Raw genomic sequence first — 17290 nt, 5'->3', positions numbered from 1 at the left:
ACAGAAGTCAGCGAACTATGGTCATTCATCTAGTGTTCTCCGTGACCTGGGAGCATTCTTTGTAAATGAGAAGCTGTTTCAGGGCCACAGGAACCAGTAATCCTTATAACGATGGCAGAATTTCGTTCCTCCTAGAGCCAGAACATTTTGCAGGTGACTTTCCAAATCTTAACCAGGGTGCTTTTATGACATCACTGAGACGGAGTCTGGGTGAGGTAAAGATACTTAAGTGGAAATATTTATTTCCTTAAAATGATAACTTAGTTTTCCCTCTCCAACTTTGAGAAGGGACATCAAGAGGAAGGGGGACAAGGTGATACCAGCATTTTGACATATTACAAATCCTAGAGAGTTGTTGCAGAGCGTCCTGGGTCCGGTTCCGGTTCAGGAGACCTCACATCCCTTTTTCCATTCAGACAGGTCCTTGCCCTCGCAGTGTTTCTTCCAGCCTTGCCTGAGGAGGACAGGGAAGCAGGAAGAACAGAAAGAGGCATGACAGTCCAAATATTCTTAGGTCCAAAACCATAGGTAATTAACCAAAACAACCAGCAGCACCCGGGATTTAGTTTTATTCATTTCTGCGATCCAAGGACTCTGTCCCTGTGCCTTGTTAAGACTTCTCTCTCCTTGATTTTCTCCTAGTCCTTATTAGCCTCAGCAACAGGTAAACAACTTGCATAAGGATGGGTCATTTAAACACCTCCGCCTCTGAAAATTCAGGTTCCCCAGGTGGGTGACCTGGTTGGCAATGTTCATAAGACACCCAGCCTCAGAAATTGACAGTGAGCACCAGAAACCATGTCTCTGCACAATCCTAGGGCTGTTTCCAGCTAATGTAGGGTATGGCTGACGTGGTTATTCTTCTCTCGCTGCTTCCTGTTCTCTCTCCCCACAAAATGTTGCTCTAGCTCTCCAAAACTATATCCAAAAGTTGAACAAGCTCAAGCTTTTTCCCTCTGGTGTATTGCCTTCACCAGCAATTCACATTCGAAAATACCTATCGTTCCGCTGTTTGGGCCATCTTAATGTGAAAGACAATCACACATCGCCATGACTCATAACATCTCTCCTCCCCGTAGAAACCCCTTTCACGGTGTTCATGGTACACCCACACACTCGTGGGGGAGGGTATAGACAAGGTCTCATTAAAATCATTGGACCATTCTGCAAAGGGGAGTTTGTCAGTGCCCGCTGCAGCCGTGATGAATGGACACACGGTCGGTTTTTTGCCCTGGTCGGTCCAAGTCTCTCAAGGAGACTCTTACCAATAGTTCATCCCTTCTGTCTCTTTAGCAATTTTCTTGGCACAGATAATCGCATCTGTGAGGTCGTCAGTGAGCAAGGCTGTAAAAGAGAGAAGTACAGTATTAGCTGAGACTGTTATTTGAGGGGAGCCCCCAGTCACTATTTTTTGGAACAGGAGGGTAGGAAGAACTCGGAGATGCATTCTTATTTTTGTTGAGCTTCTTCACAAACCAAAGAATTTTTTTTTTTTTAATTTCTAGAGTAGAATATCTTGACTTTTTGAAGTTTTAGTCCTGAAGGGTTTTTGGAAATGTGTTTAGAGAAGACACAGTAGGTGGCGCCTGGGACTTTGAGCATCTGACTTTTGATTTCAGCTCAGGTCACGATCCCAGGGTCATGGGAATGAACCCCACATCGGGCATCGAGCTCCATGCTCAGATGCTTAAGACTCTCTCTCTCTCTCTCTCTCTCTCTCTCTCTCTCTGTCCCTCCCTTTCCCTCATGCACATGCTCTCTCTCTAAAATAATTTTTAAAAATTTTTTTTAACGTTTATTTATTTTTGAGACAGAGAGAGACAGAGCATGACCGGGGGAGGGTCAGAGAGAGGGAGACACAGAATCTGAAACAGGCTCCAGGCTCTGAGCTGTCAGCACAGAGCCCGACGTGGGGTTTGAACTCACGGACCGCGAGATCATGACCTGAGCCAAAGTTGGCCGCCTAACGGACTGAGCCACCCAGGCGCCCCTAAAATATTTTTTTTTTTTAAAAAGACACAGTAGGAGAATGTTTTCTGTGTCCTGAAGAAACACACAAGTAAGAGGCACAGTAAGTACAAGGTTTTCTCTACTTGGGTTACTTTGACACATGCGATCTCCTTATAGGTAAATATGAACCTTGTCCATTTAACTTTGCAGTTTGTGCATTAAAAGCAAGTTCTACCCAAGGTGTTTATCATAGGCAAATTTTTTATGTCAAATACATTAGTCTTTATTATTTTTTCTATGGCTTTCAGACATAAGGAATCGTTTGATTGCAAATGAAATCATTGGTATCTGCATTCTCTCCTGCTTGTCCAGAAGTGGGCTCAAAATCCTCAATGCAAACATGACAGAAAAAGGCAAAAAGTATAAAGTCTAGCAACACTTCTGTTGCATGGCGGGTTCTTCAGAAGCAAATGCAAAGACCGGTTTGTGATGCCAACACGTATCAGAGCTCCACATCTGTGGAAGGAAGAGGGCAGAAGCCGGACTGGGCTGATGGAGATATTCAGTTGTGGTACAGGCTCACCGAAGTTGGCCAAGTTGTGCCCAAATAGCTAAGTCTTTTTTTTTTTTAAACGTTTATTTACTTATTTTGAGAGACAGTGAGTGTACATGTGCATGCATGCACAGGGAAGGGCAGAGAGAGGATCCCAAGAGCGCTCCTCGCTCTTAGCGTTCCTTACTGAACACAGGGGTCCATCCTGTGAACCATGAGATCACGACCTGAGCCAACTGAGCCACCCAGGTGCCCCCAAATGGCTACATCCTTAGGCCTGTGCATCACTCAGTCCCTGGGTGTGGACTGCTGCAGAGGGGCACAGTGTGAGATTAGACAGTCCTCTGCGGTTAAGACAGACCCTAAAGGAGGTACCGGGTAGACGTCTACAAATGCGCAGATGTCGCAGAAGCCAGACATCTTCCCTTCAAGGGGAATCTGGGCTGTCCATCTCCCTGCCCATCACAACCATTGATCGAAGACATAAAATCAGGAGCCATTTGATGGCGTTTTTATTTATCAATTAAGCAAAGATCTTGAAAGAATGGGATAATACTCCATGTTGACGAGGGTGCGATGAAATAGGCACTCTTCCGTACTTCCTGGTGAGAATATAACGGGTTCAGCTTTTCAGGAAAGCAATTGAACAGCATGTGTCAAGAGCCTTAAAGTGATTCTTATCCTTTCAGCTAGCAATTTCTCTTTCTGGGCCTATCTTAAGGAATTCATTACGACCCGAGACAAAGATTTATTTACAGAGTAGTTTATTGCAGCTTAGTGTGTAAAAGGAAATTGATTTTCAAGCGTAAGAGATCTAATTGCCTCATAATTAGGGATGTTCACATTAATAATAATACCTCCACAGAATGGAATAAGGTGCCATTTAAAATCACGGGTTGACGTGGTTTCATAATAGTGGGAAATGCTCCCAATATGAAGTTCTCAGGATTGTAAAAAGATCCACCTAGAGCTACACCATTCAATTTGGTAGACATTAGCTATATGGGGCTATTTAAATCTAAATGAATTTATACAATCAGAACTTCAGTTTGTCAGGTGCTCTCACTACATTTCAGATGCTTTATAACGTCTTTATTGTGGCTAGTCGTTCTCATATTAGATAGCCCAGAAAACATTTCCATCGTCACAGAAGGTACGATTGGACAGCACCGGTTTAAAGAGAAAATAAAAAGATAGTCATAGCCACCAGTATTTGAAGGTTTAGCTCCAAATTGTGGTATCACCAATGCTTTAAATCTTCCCTGCATGTTTCTAATTTTTTTACGGTAGAAATGCATTATTTTTATTTTCAGAAAAATATAACAAAGAATCATATTGCGGTCAAATGGATCGCTAAAACACAAAATTATTTTGTAAACTCAGTTGAAAATGGTGTTTTTCTTGAGTATGCCAACTTAGTTGCTAATTAAGTTGCTTTCTCAGATAAGCTAAACCAGAAGATACGGGTAGTGATAGATTGCTTTTAAGCAAATTCATCCAAATGTGGTGGTTTTTAAATTTAAAACAAAATTCTGCTAAACAAGAGAAAATTAATGGAAAATATGAGCTATAAGTGATGACAAATTGGGACAATATATTCAAATTCATCCTTTGATACACAGTGAAAAATAAAGCTTTGTTAGCTTATATGCACCTTGTTTCTAGAGAGATGAATAGTTAGAATAGCAATTACTGTTACTAACACCTGCCTTTATAGAAAAAATACTCTGGTCAGGCTCATGTTAAGTCCCTTCATGTATTATATCTGTTAGGACTTGGAACAACCATGTGGATGAGTACCATTATTAGCCCATTAAACTGAGGTCTACACCCAGTAAATGAGTCTGCATTCAAACCTAGGGCTTAAATTCTGTTGTCTCCACTGCTTCCTTCCAACATGGCCACTTAAGCAAAGATTTCTGCTTATAAGACTATATGCTAATGAAGTTGATAATAAAAATATAAATACTTTATTAATTTTTCAAGTAATTATTTATTAGGAGATTATCCAAAATTGGAATGATACACATTCCAATTACATAGAAACACTTTATTTTGTGTGCGTAATTATTTTTTTAATGTTTATTTATTGAAAGAGAGAGAAAGAGAGCACGTGTGTATGTGTGTATGCATGCATGAGTTGGGGAAGAGCAGAGAGAGAGAGAGAGAGAGAGAGAGAGAGAGAATCCCAGGCAGGGTCCATGCTATCAGCACAGAGACCAACTCAGAACTCTATCCCATGAACCTAGAGATCATGACCTGAGCCGAAATCAGAGTCGGATGCTTAAATGACTGAGCCACCCAGGTGCCCCTGTGTGTATAAATTCTTGATAAGTGCTGAGATATTGTGGGGTTTGTATTAGGAAGTGGTTGGAGACTGTTTCCTAAGAGAAGTGGGTTCAGTGGGGCCTCAAAGGGTGGGAAGGACATAAATTATACATAGTGGGCAAGAAGTAGAGAGTATTCTATTATGCCAGGACTGGTACATGCGGGAAGACAGGACTGGAACACAAAGTGGAAGGCTTGTGTTTGGGGTAAGGCAGTTTGCTTGGCTGGAGATGCTGTGTAGCCATTGGCAGCCATTGGTAGCTCCAGTCACTGGCTGGAGATTAGCTGCTGGAGAACCATGTGGTGGAGACCTTGTAAAGTTTGTCAGTCTCCCATTTTGCGATAGCTTTATGTTGCCTAAGTGAGATGTTTTCAAAGTGCTAGTTGGACGTGACTTTGAATTTGCTCAGGAAAATTTGTTGAGGAAGACGGGGGCTGGGAAACACGAACTTGATGTGCTGAGATGCAAAGACACAAGGAAACCACCACAGAGGGGCAGCAGAGGGGCAGAAATGAGTCAAGAGAGCAAGTGTTTACAAGGATCTACGCCAAGAATTGCTTCTGCTCAATTTACTTTAAATAGACAAGTCTGTCCAGTCAAAGGGTTCTGTTGAACAGCAAAGCATTATTCAGCTGAATAGTTTATTCTCCCACATCCAACAACAGAAAATGGCAACAATCTACAAAAAAGAATAACTTATTTTCAGGTAAGTTGGTTCTGCTATAAAGTCTGTCTGTCTCTCCCCAGCATCCTTCTGCCTTCCAACTAAAATATCGCTACCATGCCTACAATTTAAATCTCCTTCCCCTCTCTGAAGTGACAAAGGCCAACTCAGATACCAGGCTGATGAGAAATAGAGATTAATATAGGTAGACGAGACTAGATACGAGAGACAAAAATCACCTTCCCCCCCCGCCTTAAACATCTCTCATTTTAAAGAGGTCTGTGCTATTAGAGGAAAATAAAGATTGATATTTTATTATCATGTGTGTGCATACACATATATATGCTTATATTTATACATACATATATATACAAATATTCTGTCTAAATAGTTTAGGGAAGGTAGGCAGGAATTCTGGAAACACAATTTGGTATGGGTGTGAGGAGATGGTATAGCTTTGGAAGATGGGCAGGAGGTACATATGAACCATACATTTATGAAATGTAATGTTTCTTGTAAAGATACCCCAATGCTAACTTGTTTCCCAGTTCCCATGACAAATGTCCCTACTTCTGTAATACGCGGGACAGAATAACATCGTCCATAATTAAAGCTTCTCTGGCCTGAGGCTGAGGGAAGCCAGTTACTAAGGGGTGATTAGGATATAAAACCAACATCCTGTTTTCTATTTTAAAGCTGTCTCTGAAAATCCCATGCTCTTTATGATGAGAAAGCAGATAGGAGAGTTCCTTCACCTCTCACCATGAACAGTCCAACATTTTCATTTCCTAGAATTCAAGATTGCCTTGCAGATATATGTTTGCCCCAGACTTCCTTATTTCAAACTAAATTGAACAATATTAAATTAGTCAACTGCAAGTAAAGTGAAGCCAGGTCGTGACGGAGTCACAGATTTTCTCCCCCACTGTAAACAGCTAGAAAACTAAACAAATACATGAAAACATTATTTTCAGACATTAGACGGCAAGCAATGCAGGATCGTGATCCTTGAAAGATAGAAACCAAATGAGGAGAGTCTTAGGATTGCCATGAGTTTCTGCCCAGAGGCACTGTTCAAGCAAGAAAGGTAAAACCCAGGCAGGAGATGGCAGTTTAAGTGGAGGAGACAGAGATAAGAGGCCAAGGCAAGTGGAATTTGTGGAGAAGAGAATCTGAGAGGAAGGGGCCACCCAGAAGGAGAACACCAGAAATCTGCATAGGGATTCCACTGAGTTTTTGACCGAAAGCTTAACTGGGTTTGCAAGGGGTAAAACTCCATGAAGCTAGTTAGAAAACGATTACCAGGGACCTGTACAATTACAGAGCTCACACAGGGCTGGGAGACATTTGTTTTCTGAGTAGTCAGAGGGAAGAGAGCTTGGTGAGCCCCTGGACATTCAAAAGACACTAGAAAAGCTATGCCTTCGTAGTTGGGTTAAATTAGCCTTACCATAAATACTACTAGCGAACTTCCCTACCACAATTTAAAAGCAAGTATTAACGGGGTCAAGCCGATCAGAATTAATGACTTGCCAAGATGAAATCCAATAGTCCTTAAAGGACCTTGACAACATAATTGAGACACTTAAAAATGTAATACATACTATGTTTAGTATCCAACAAAATGTTATTATATGTGCAAAGAGGTATAAGAATGTGACCCATAACCATGGGAAAGAGCAGTTAAGACCCAGAAATGGCACAGTTTATTGAATTACCCGGCAAGAAATGTAAAATAATTTATAAATATGCTTATTGATATCAAGGACTTAAACAAAAACATGAATAAAATGAGGGAAATGAAATACATAAACCGATCACCCAGCACTGAAAATACACAATATCGGAAATGAAAAATTCAATTAATGAATTTAATAGATTAGGCACTTCAGAAAAAAGATCAGAGAATGTGAAGATATAGCAATGGAAACTATTGAAAAAAACACAGAAAGGGGAAAAGACAGAAAAAAAGGAAGAGTGTTGGTGACCTATGGGACAATATCAAGTGATCTAACGCATGTGTCATTAGAATTTTCAAAGGAGAAAAGATGAAAATTATAAACCCAGGGATCCAAAATGTTAATGAATATCAAGTAAGATAAACATAAGAGAACAGACTTCGTGATCACATTGCTGAAAATTGGACATTATAAAGAAACCTTAAATGCAGGTAGAGAAAAAAAAGAGACATTACACCCTGGGAATGCAAATCAGAAGATCACCAGTTTCTCAAAAAAACAAAATGAGCCAGAAGACGAAAGGGTATCTTTAACACATTTAGAGAAAAACAGCCTCCAGCTTAGAATTTTATATAGAGAGCAAATAGCCCTCAAAGAAAAAAATGAAATATAGACATTTTCAGGCAGATAAAAGCTGAGAAAATGCTTTTCAGTAGACCTCCACTCCAAAAACAATACTGAAGGATATTCTTTAGGCTGGAGGAAAATGATATCGCTTAACTGCCTACCCAAATGAATTCCACTAAAGGAGTGAGGAGAGTTGGAGATGGTAAATGTGTGGCAAATATAAAGAGACCCTTTTCCTCAGTTAAAAAATTTACTTAAAAGATAATTGCTTCAGGCAAAAATGCATGAGGTGTATATAACACGTTGAAGTAAGGTGCAGGGCAACACAGCATAAAGGATGGGATGGGGAAATAAGTATATAGTTATAAGACTCGTGTATTATACATGAGTATAATGTTATTTGAAGGTAGAATGTGAGAAGATGATGCATGTTGTAAACCCTAGAGTAACCGCTGTAAATAAGACAGAAGTGCAGCTAACAAGCCAATGGAGGAAAGAGAGTACTGAAAAATATCCAATAATCCAAAAGAAGGCAGAAAAAAACGCACCCCAACTAGATGGCACTAAGAGAAAACAAACAAAAAAACCCAAGACAGTGGATTTTAAAGTAACCGTGTAAGTAATCACATTGGCTATAAATGATCTAACGTCCAGCAAACTGGCCCACAGGCCTATGCTCTGTTTTTGTAAATAAAGTTTTATGGGAACACAGCCACGCTTACTCATTCGCATCTTGTCTATGACTGCTTTTGCGTTACACGGAGAGTCGAAAGTTCCAACCGAGACTGTATACAACACTAAAAAATTTACTATCTGGCCCTTTAAAAAAACAATTTGCTGGCACTATCGACAATAGCCCAAGTATGGAAACAGCCCAGATGTCCATCGACTGATGAATGGATAAAGAAGATGTGGAAAAGAAGGGAATATTACTCAGTGATCAAAAAGAATGAAATCCTGCCATTTGCGACAGTGTGGATGGAACCAGGGTGTGTTATGCCAAGCGAAATAAGTCAGTCAGAGAAAGACAAATATCATATGATTTCACTCACAGGTAGAATTCAAGAAACAAAACAGATGAACGTAGGGGAAAGGAAGTAAAAATAAGATATAAACAAAGAGGGAGACAAACCATAAGAGACTCTTAAATACAGAGAACAAACTGAGGGTTGCTGGTGGGGTGTTGGGTGAGGGGATGGGCTAAATGGGCAATGGGCGTTAAGGAGGGCACTTGTTGGGATGAGCGCTGGGTGTTATATGTAAGTGATGAATCACTAAATTCTGTTCCTGAAATCATTATTATACTACATGTTAACTTGGATTTAAATGTTTAGAATGTTAAATGTTTAAAATGTTAAAAAAATAAACCACAATGAAATATAAGAAAGAAAGAAAGAAAGAAAGAGAGAGAGAGAGAGAAAGAAAGAAGAAAGAAAGAAAGAAAGAAAGAAAGAAAGAAAGAAAGAAAGAAAGAAAGAATAGAGTTTGCTGACCTCTGGTCTAAAAATTCTTTTTTTTTGTTGTTAAAAATTTTTTAATATTTTATTCATTTTTCACAGAAAGAGAGAAGGAGGGGGGGGAAGGGCAGAGAGAGAGGGAGACACAGAATCTGAAGCAGGCTCCAGGCTCTGAGCTGACAGCCCAGAACCCGATGTGGGGCTTGAACTCACAAACTGTGAGATCATGACCTGAGCCGAAGTCGGACACTTAACCGAATGAAACACCCAGGCGCCCCCCTGGTCTAAAAATTCTTAACAAAAAGCAGAAACTGTTGGACCGGATATAAAAGCAACACCTAACTATGTGCGGTCTGTAAGAAATTCACAGTAAATATAAAGATGTAGATAAGTGAAAAGTAAAAAAATGGTGGGGAGCCTCGGTGGCTCAGTTGGTTGAATGTCTGACTTTCAGCTCAGGTCATGATCTCTCTGTTTGTGAGTTTGAGCCCCGCATCGGGCACTGTGCTGACAGCTCAGAGCCTGGAGCCTGCTTCAGATTCTGTGTCTTCCTCTCTCTCTGCCCTCCCCCGCTTGTGCTCTGTCTCTCTCTCTCTCTCTCTCTCTCTCTCTCTTTCTCAAAATTAAATAAACATTAAAAAATTTTTTTAAGTAACAGAATGGAAAGAAATATTGTGCAAAGAAACCTGAATCACTATAGTACTATCAGGTAAAGTAGATTTGGGGATAAGAAATATTATCAGAGTTAAGGAGGGTCATTGGCACTAATGATAAAAGGGTCAACTAATTAGGAAGATTTAACAGTCCTCAATATGTATGTATCTAATAACAGAGCTTCAAAAATGGGCAAATCTGAAAGAAGGAATATGTAAATTGTAATTTTATAGTTGGAGATTTCAATACATCTTTCTCATTACTTGATAGAATAAGTAAGAAAATAAGTATATAATATACTTATAGATAATTATAAAATATACATATAGTATAGATGCTTATTATATATATATGTGTATATATATATATATATATATATAGTATAGAATATCCACCTAGCAACTGTAGGATACACATAATTTTTTCAAATGCACATTTGCCCTAATTATATGCTGTATGGTGACCATAGATCTATATCACAAATAAGGTTCAAATCATTTTGAAGGTTTGAAACCATATAGACTACTGCAATAGAATCATTTTAGAAATCAAGTGTAAAAATTCATCCTGGGATCATCCCTTATAATCATCTTGGGCCTTCCCTTTGGCTCTCTCCTTTATTGAAATGTCTTGTGTCTTCCTATTTCTTGGTTTACCTTGTCCTTTTGGTGGAACACCTTTTCTGTGCACTAAGAGACTGATCTACATGGATGACCTCAGTAGACACCCCCCCTCCGCCCGCCCCCTCCTCTGACTTCAGAGTTGAACGGTGAACACCAGCAGGAGATTGCAAGGGAAAAGGACAGTGAAGTTGGGATGTATACGTTTCCTCAGGTTTTTTTTCTGTCCAGTCACCAAGAACAAACTGTCCATTGATGGAAGGTCACAGCTCCTACAAGGTAGCCTTCGCCATACGGACCCTGTACCTGGGTGTGGGTCACGGCTCTCTCTCCATTTCCCCTTGGGCCAGGAGTCAGTAATGGTTTGCTGTTTCAAATCCCTTACTTCAATACCTCTGGGGTTTCCCTGCAATCTGACTGCACTTTTGTAAGTAGCTCCCTTTTAAAAGTTCCTGAATTACTTAGTTTGAATTGGTTATGTTTTACCAAGTCGGGATTCTTTCTGTAGGAAAGACAACTTGTTTGTCTCAAAATCTATTCATTCTATACTCATAATGTATTGAGGATTCGGCTAGTGTGGAAATTTAGATTGGAAATAGCTTTTCTTCAAGATTTTAAAGACAGGACTCTATTTTCGTCTAGCTTCCCAGCGTTGATATTGAGAAGTCTGATGCCACTCTGATGCTTGATCTTCTGTAGGGAACATGTTTCTCTCTCTCTTTGAAGACGATAGTGTATACTAATACTCTCTGGTTTTCTGAAATTTCATGAGGCTGTGCCTTAATGTGAATCTATGTTAATTGACTGTACTCGTCCCGTGATGAACCTTATAAATTGGAGATGCGTGTCTTTCTGTCCTGGAAATATTTTTGAAAGATGTCACTCTATCTACTGTTTCCCTTCTTATCCTGCTGAAACTTGTATTACTCAGATCCATTTATTTTTCTTATCCTTACTTCCCCTATTTTCCATCTGTCTCTTTCTTCTTCATTCTGCTTTTAGAGAGAGTTCCTTAATCTTATCTTCCAACTTATCTATGGAGGTTTTCATGTCTGCGATCATATTTTAAATTTCCAGGGGCTCTTGTTCTCTAAATGTTTCTTCTGTTTTTATAAAAGAAAGCATCCTTTTCTTGTTTCATTGATATGACTGACATGTTTATCTATATGAAAATATTAATGATAGTTTCCTTTTTCATTTGAAATTTTCATGTCTCTGTATCATCTCTGCTTTCAACAAGTTACTTTTATCTGATTTTGTTTTTTTTCCGTTTTGTTTTTGTTTTGTTTTACTTTGTCTCATTCTTTCACGTCAATGACGCTTCAATGATGTCTGGTGATCTTCGGTTATGTGCACTTATTTAAGAAAGAGAGACTAAAAAGCTGATTAGGAATTCTGTACACAGACACTGAGATTTTCAACTATGTATCTCACTATAGGGAATTCTGGCTAGTTTTTTTTTTTTTTTTTTAATTTTTTTTTTCCAACGTTTATTTATTTTTGGGACAGAGAGAGACAGAGCATGAACGGGGGAGGGGCAGAGAGAGAGGGAGACACAGAATGGGAAACAGGCTCCAGGCTCTGAGCCATCAGCCCAGAGCCTGACGCGGGGCTCGAACTCACGGACCGCGAGATTGTGACCTGGTTGAAGTCGGACGCCTAACCGACTGCGCCACCCAGGCGCCCCTGGCTAGTTTTGTTCATGGAGAGGTCCCACTCAGAATCTTCAGTTATTTCCTTTTCATCTGTCTGAATCCCCCAGAACAGAATCTTCTCTTCTGGCTTCCATCATTCTGAGATCTAACTGGAGGAAAGTGACTGGGACTATGGAAACTTCAACTCAATCTCCCGTGTCTTCAGTATGGAGCTCTCCCATTCACAGGGTGTTGAGCTCCCTCAGCTGAGGGACTTTTTACTTGCTCTCTCCAGAAGGGAAAGCTCCAGTATTCTGCCAGGATTGGGGAGGAGCAGTCAGTAGCTAAATAGAGTCAGGAAGGGAATCTGATGGTCTAGCTGCTCCTTAATTGGACTTCCAATCGATCCTCCTATTCTCTACCTACCTTCACTCGAGTTTCCGGAATTAGCTGATTCTGCCGATTTCTGAGCCCTTTTAGGATTCTGTGGTTGCTTCTTGGCTTTTCCCACTGTCAGTTTAGGACTCAAATTTCTCTAATTACTAAATTAGCCAGCCCTTGTCCTCCTGCTTTTCATTTTCTAAAAATGTGCATGTCCGTGGGTTCTACTCCTGAAACCAATACTGCATGGTATGCTAACTAACTTGAATTTAAAGAAATAAATTTTTAAAAACGTACATGTCTAGTTGCTGGGTTTAACTGGAAGACTCCATTGGCAAGCTCTTGGGGATGCTAATGAAATTGACCATGGATGGGGAGGGGTTTAAAATTCACACCTGTAGGAAGGTGAAGATACTGAATGTTTTAGTCCAGAAGGTAAGGAATTAAAGACAAGAAATATCGACTAGTCATTTTCAAGCATTTAAATCAGTTTCTATGTATAAGGCTGAACAAATTCATTTTGAATAAATCCAGAAGAAAAACTAGAATTAATGGAAGAAAGCTTTAAGGAGGTAGATTTTGGCTCATAAAAAGAATGTTCTAAATTAAGAGTTGATCGACAATTGTGTGCTCTGCCTCAGGAGTTAGTGAGCATTCTGTTTTAATGTAGGTGTAGGGACAATTTACTAGAAAAGTAACGCATTGTTCAATCTTTCATACATTCAGACATATGTACTGATTACATAGTAGTGTCAAAAGGAAATTAAAAGTTTATTTTTTGCTTCTAAGGAGTTCGCCACAGAATATCTTATAACTCCGTGTCTTCATCCTTGCTTCTCATTCCTTCCATTCATTTATTTAATGAATATCTATTGAACCCTGAAACTATGGCCAGGTACCACTCTGGGCAATGAGGATACCTCAGTGAACAAAACAGATGAACCCCTGCCTTCGCGTTGTAGAGTGGAGATGATTGGTTGAGTATCTCTTGCATGTTATTCTCCATGACTCCCAGCCATGACCATCATTCAGATCTTTCTCTCCCCTCCACACTTGCAGTGGCACTTAAACGGTCTCTTCTTCAACCTATCTCACACCCTGTTTGCAGATTAATCCTTCTGGAGCAGTGCTCAGGCAACTGGCCTCTGTTGATTTCCGATTGCAGGCAGAGATCAGTACACATGTCTCAGCCTCGCCTCCAAGGCCCTTCACAGCCAGGTGGTAATCAACCTTTCCAACCCCATGTCCTGTTATTTGTCTTTATGTTCCCTTTGTTCTAGATAATACAAATGTTTCACTGCTCTCTGTGCATGCACCGAACCTCCCCACATGCACTTTTTAGCTTTCATTGTTCCCTTAACCTGAAATGATTCATCTCTGAATGTCCAAATCTTACTTACCTTATCTTCCAAGTCTTAGATCAAATATCATTGTGTCTACAAAACTTTCCATGACTTTATCCATAACGTCTTTGTCCTCTGCAGTCCACCATACTCAGCCAACACCTGGTTATAGTCATTTAATGTCATAAAGTATATGACATGTCCTAATACCAGGTTTCATGTCTGATGCTTTCTGCCAGCCTCAACTCGGTGCACATGTATGTTTTTTAAACAATTGAAGTAGCACCCTCGGAGTGAATTCTAGCTTAATTTCCACTGTTTAAGAAATTTAAAGTGTATTTAGTGGTCTCATTCTGTACAAATAAGCATAAATGCATACTTCGAGCAAATTGCTTATGGAAAGCAGTTGGCAAACAACTCTCTCCTTCCTGTTGAAGATATTTCATGTCCATATGCATGGAAGGATAGTAAGGTCACCTGTCCACCCCTCTGTTGTTATGGTGGCTTCATGAAAACCATCCTAGAAGGAATAAGTCCTCGTTGGGCAAGCAGGCCACAGAACTCTGAATGTCACCCAGGGGGGCCGTTCCATAATTTGTTGGCATGGTATAGACCTACTTGCACATCTGAACTCGAAATCTCTGCTAAAACAGAAAACGGGTGGATGTTCCATGATCAGCTTTCCTGCCTTTATCCCCCAGGACGTTATTTTTGGAAAAGCAAAACCGTACCTGAGCAGGCCACGTGACAGTGGTTCTTCTCCTGTAGCTTAGCATGTCTGCACCACGTGAAGCTGTTTATCTGGAAAATGCCATAGTCAGTGCTTCCATCCTCCAGCTGGGTCTGCGCCGTCGTATTGTAGTGGCTCTCATAGTATGCCATGCAGATCCCTAGAGGAGGAAAAAGCCAGAAACGCCAGTAAATGTATGTTTTCCCCTCCAACCCTGCTCTTAGAGGAGAGTTCTTTATACATGTTATAATAATGCTGTGGTCCCAACCTAGCTTGGGGAAGGACAGGGCAGGTAGTATACCCACGGAGCACACCCTAAGCCACATACCTTGTCGGTGGCTACACCTGGACTAGATGGGAACTCAGGTCCTCCCCCTACTGCGCCAGCAAGGGTGGCATTGTTTTCTCCTTCCCTGACTGATGGACTCCAAGGGTGAGGACAGGAGGGGCAGGGAGGAGGACAGGAGCCCCAGAGAGCAGCGGTTGAGAAGAACATGTGGACAGCCAGCAGGCGTCCCTGGTGGGGCAGACCGTGGAAGAGCTGGGGACAAGCCAAGGCTGGAGGTGTGGGGAGAATTTGATATCTCGGGCAGTGGGGGGTGGGGGGGGGAGATCAAAAGTAGAAAAAGAACAGGAAGGAAGAAATCTCACAGTTTCCAAGGCTAAAGCCCTGGTAATTGTCCAGGCCAGCCCTTGAAAATATTTTTGCCAGTTTACAGCGAGTGTAGACTTTGGACTCAGTGACGGTGACCAGGCAGCCAATCAGGGCCAAGATGCTGGCAGCCTTCATCCCCAGGTCTGTTGTAGGCAGAACCTGTCAAAGACAGGAGACCGTGTCAAAAAAATCTTGCTCTGTCCTGAGTCCTGAGATAAGTCTGTTGCCATTGAGATCTTCAAATCTGCCACAGTTGTGGATGGTTCTGCCTAGAATTTTCCTGGTACTTTTATTTTTATTTTACTTCATTTTATTTTAATTATTAAATTGAAAAAAATTTTTGAGTATAATTGACATACAGTGTTACGTTAGTTTCGGCTGTACAACATGGTAATTTGACATGTTTATACATTACATTATGCTCATCACAAGTGTCACCATACAACGCTCTGGCAATATCATTGACTATATTCCCTATGCTGTGTCTTTTATTCCTGTGACTTATTCATCCCATAAATGGAAGCCTGTGTCTCCCATCCCCTTCACCCATTTTGCCCAGCACCCCCCACACCCCCCAATTTCTGTTTCTTTTGATCTTTCAGAGCAGCATGGGGAAAAAACAAAGTACAGGAGTAAACAGTACAAGGAAGGAATGAGTACAGGCTCTTTCCTTAATACTTTTCTTCATGGTCACTTTCAAGTAAATGCTATGTTTCTGGGATCAGACCAGCAAAGAAATGAGCCCTTCTTTGTTGAGGCTCAGTTAGAAACCACAGAGGGCATTCCATTTCCAGGAGTCCCATTTTAACTCTATCAATAGACCAAAATAGAATACAAAGAGTTAAGCATTCCTTATATATGTGGAAACATACACCCCAGTTTCAACCAGAGGTGGCAGATACATGGGTCTGCAAGGACAACTTTTAAGATTTATTAATCAGGGCTTTATTGAAATAAGACTTATGGGTGCTTGAGTGGGTCGATTAGTTAAGCACCCAACTCTTGATTTCAACTCAGGTCATGATCTCATAGTCATGAGAATGAGCCCTACATTGGGGGGAACCTGCTTGAGATTCTCAACATGGAGCCTGTTTGAGATTCTCCCCTCCTCTGCCTCTACCCCTCCCCCACTTGCATGCATGCTCTCTCTCTCTCAAAAAATAAAAATAAAATAAAATAAATGAAATAAGAAGATTTAGCATCTTATCTTTCTTCTGTTCTCTTAATACATTTCCAAATGTGGGAGCCTTGTTTCAAAAATATCAGTGTTATATTGCAAAGCCAATGTTTTTCTGAGCCCCTCCATCACTGCTGCATAGGTTCCCTTAAAAGTCTTGGTATTGACTGTTGAGCAAGAGGGGACAGATGACCATGGATCACAAGAGGAGGGAAGTGTTGGTGGTGGGAGTAGAGAAGCCATAAAGAGACCCCCACTGAATTATTTAAAGTGGGAGTAGGATCAAGAGTTCCATGCCTTGTTGTCTACTGGTTTTCTAGAAGTGCTTCCTCTCTCAAAGCAATGTCTTCCCCAAATACAGCAGTCTTGCTGGGATGGGGGTGGAGTGAAATTTATGATACTGAACTTGATATTCATACATATTTTCATCCAGCATAATTTTCTGCCATTGCCTAGAGATTTCTAAAGCTATTAGTTTCCTCTCCTAGAGTTACATTCTCCAATTGAAAGGTGATGCTAAAAACAGGGCTGAGTATTCAGAAAGACCCGAGGAAGAGTCACTATGGGGGCTTTAAAGTAACTAAGCAATAAGGTCATCTGGTGTATACAGAATACGTACTAGTGAATAGCAAGGCTCAGCAACCCAGGCCTGCTTTTGTAAATAAAGTTTTATCGGAACATTGCTATGCCCATTCGGTAATAGAATGTGTATGGCTGCTTTTCGCAGGGTTGAGTGGTTGTGTTAGAGACCGTATAGGTCACAAAGTCTAAGATACTCATCTGATCCCTTCCAGAAATGGTCCCTTATGTACAACAGTGAGCTCTGCGCTAGGCGCT

General features: G+C 40.7%; 1 protein-coding gene across 1 annotated transcript; it reads right to left on the bottom strand.

The window, feature by feature from the left end:
• Positions 1 to 384: 384 nt before the first annotated feature.
• LOC115519392 (lysozyme-like protein 1) lies at positions 385 to 15411 on the bottom strand. Its single transcript, XM_030323336.1, has 4 exons — positions 15273 to 15411; positions 14623 to 14781; positions 1266 to 1344; positions 385 to 454 (listed from the first exon to the last, which is right to left on the bottom strand). The coding sequence occupies exons 1-4, from the start codon at positions 15409 to 15411 to the stop codon at positions 385 to 387; spliced, it is 447 nt and encodes a 148-aa protein (XP_030179196.1).
• Positions 15412 to 17290: the final 1879 nt, after the last annotated feature.

This window comes from Lynx canadensis, chromosome B4, assembly GCF_007474595.2.
Source record: "Lynx canadensis isolate LIC74 chromosome B4, mLynCan4.pri.v2, whole genome shotgun sequence".
NCBI lineage: Eukaryota > Metazoa > Chordata > Mammalia > Carnivora > Felidae > Lynx > Lynx canadensis.
The sequence above is the reverse complement of the archived record's forward strand: the minus strand, read 5'-3'. Positions and strand labels throughout refer to the sequence as shown.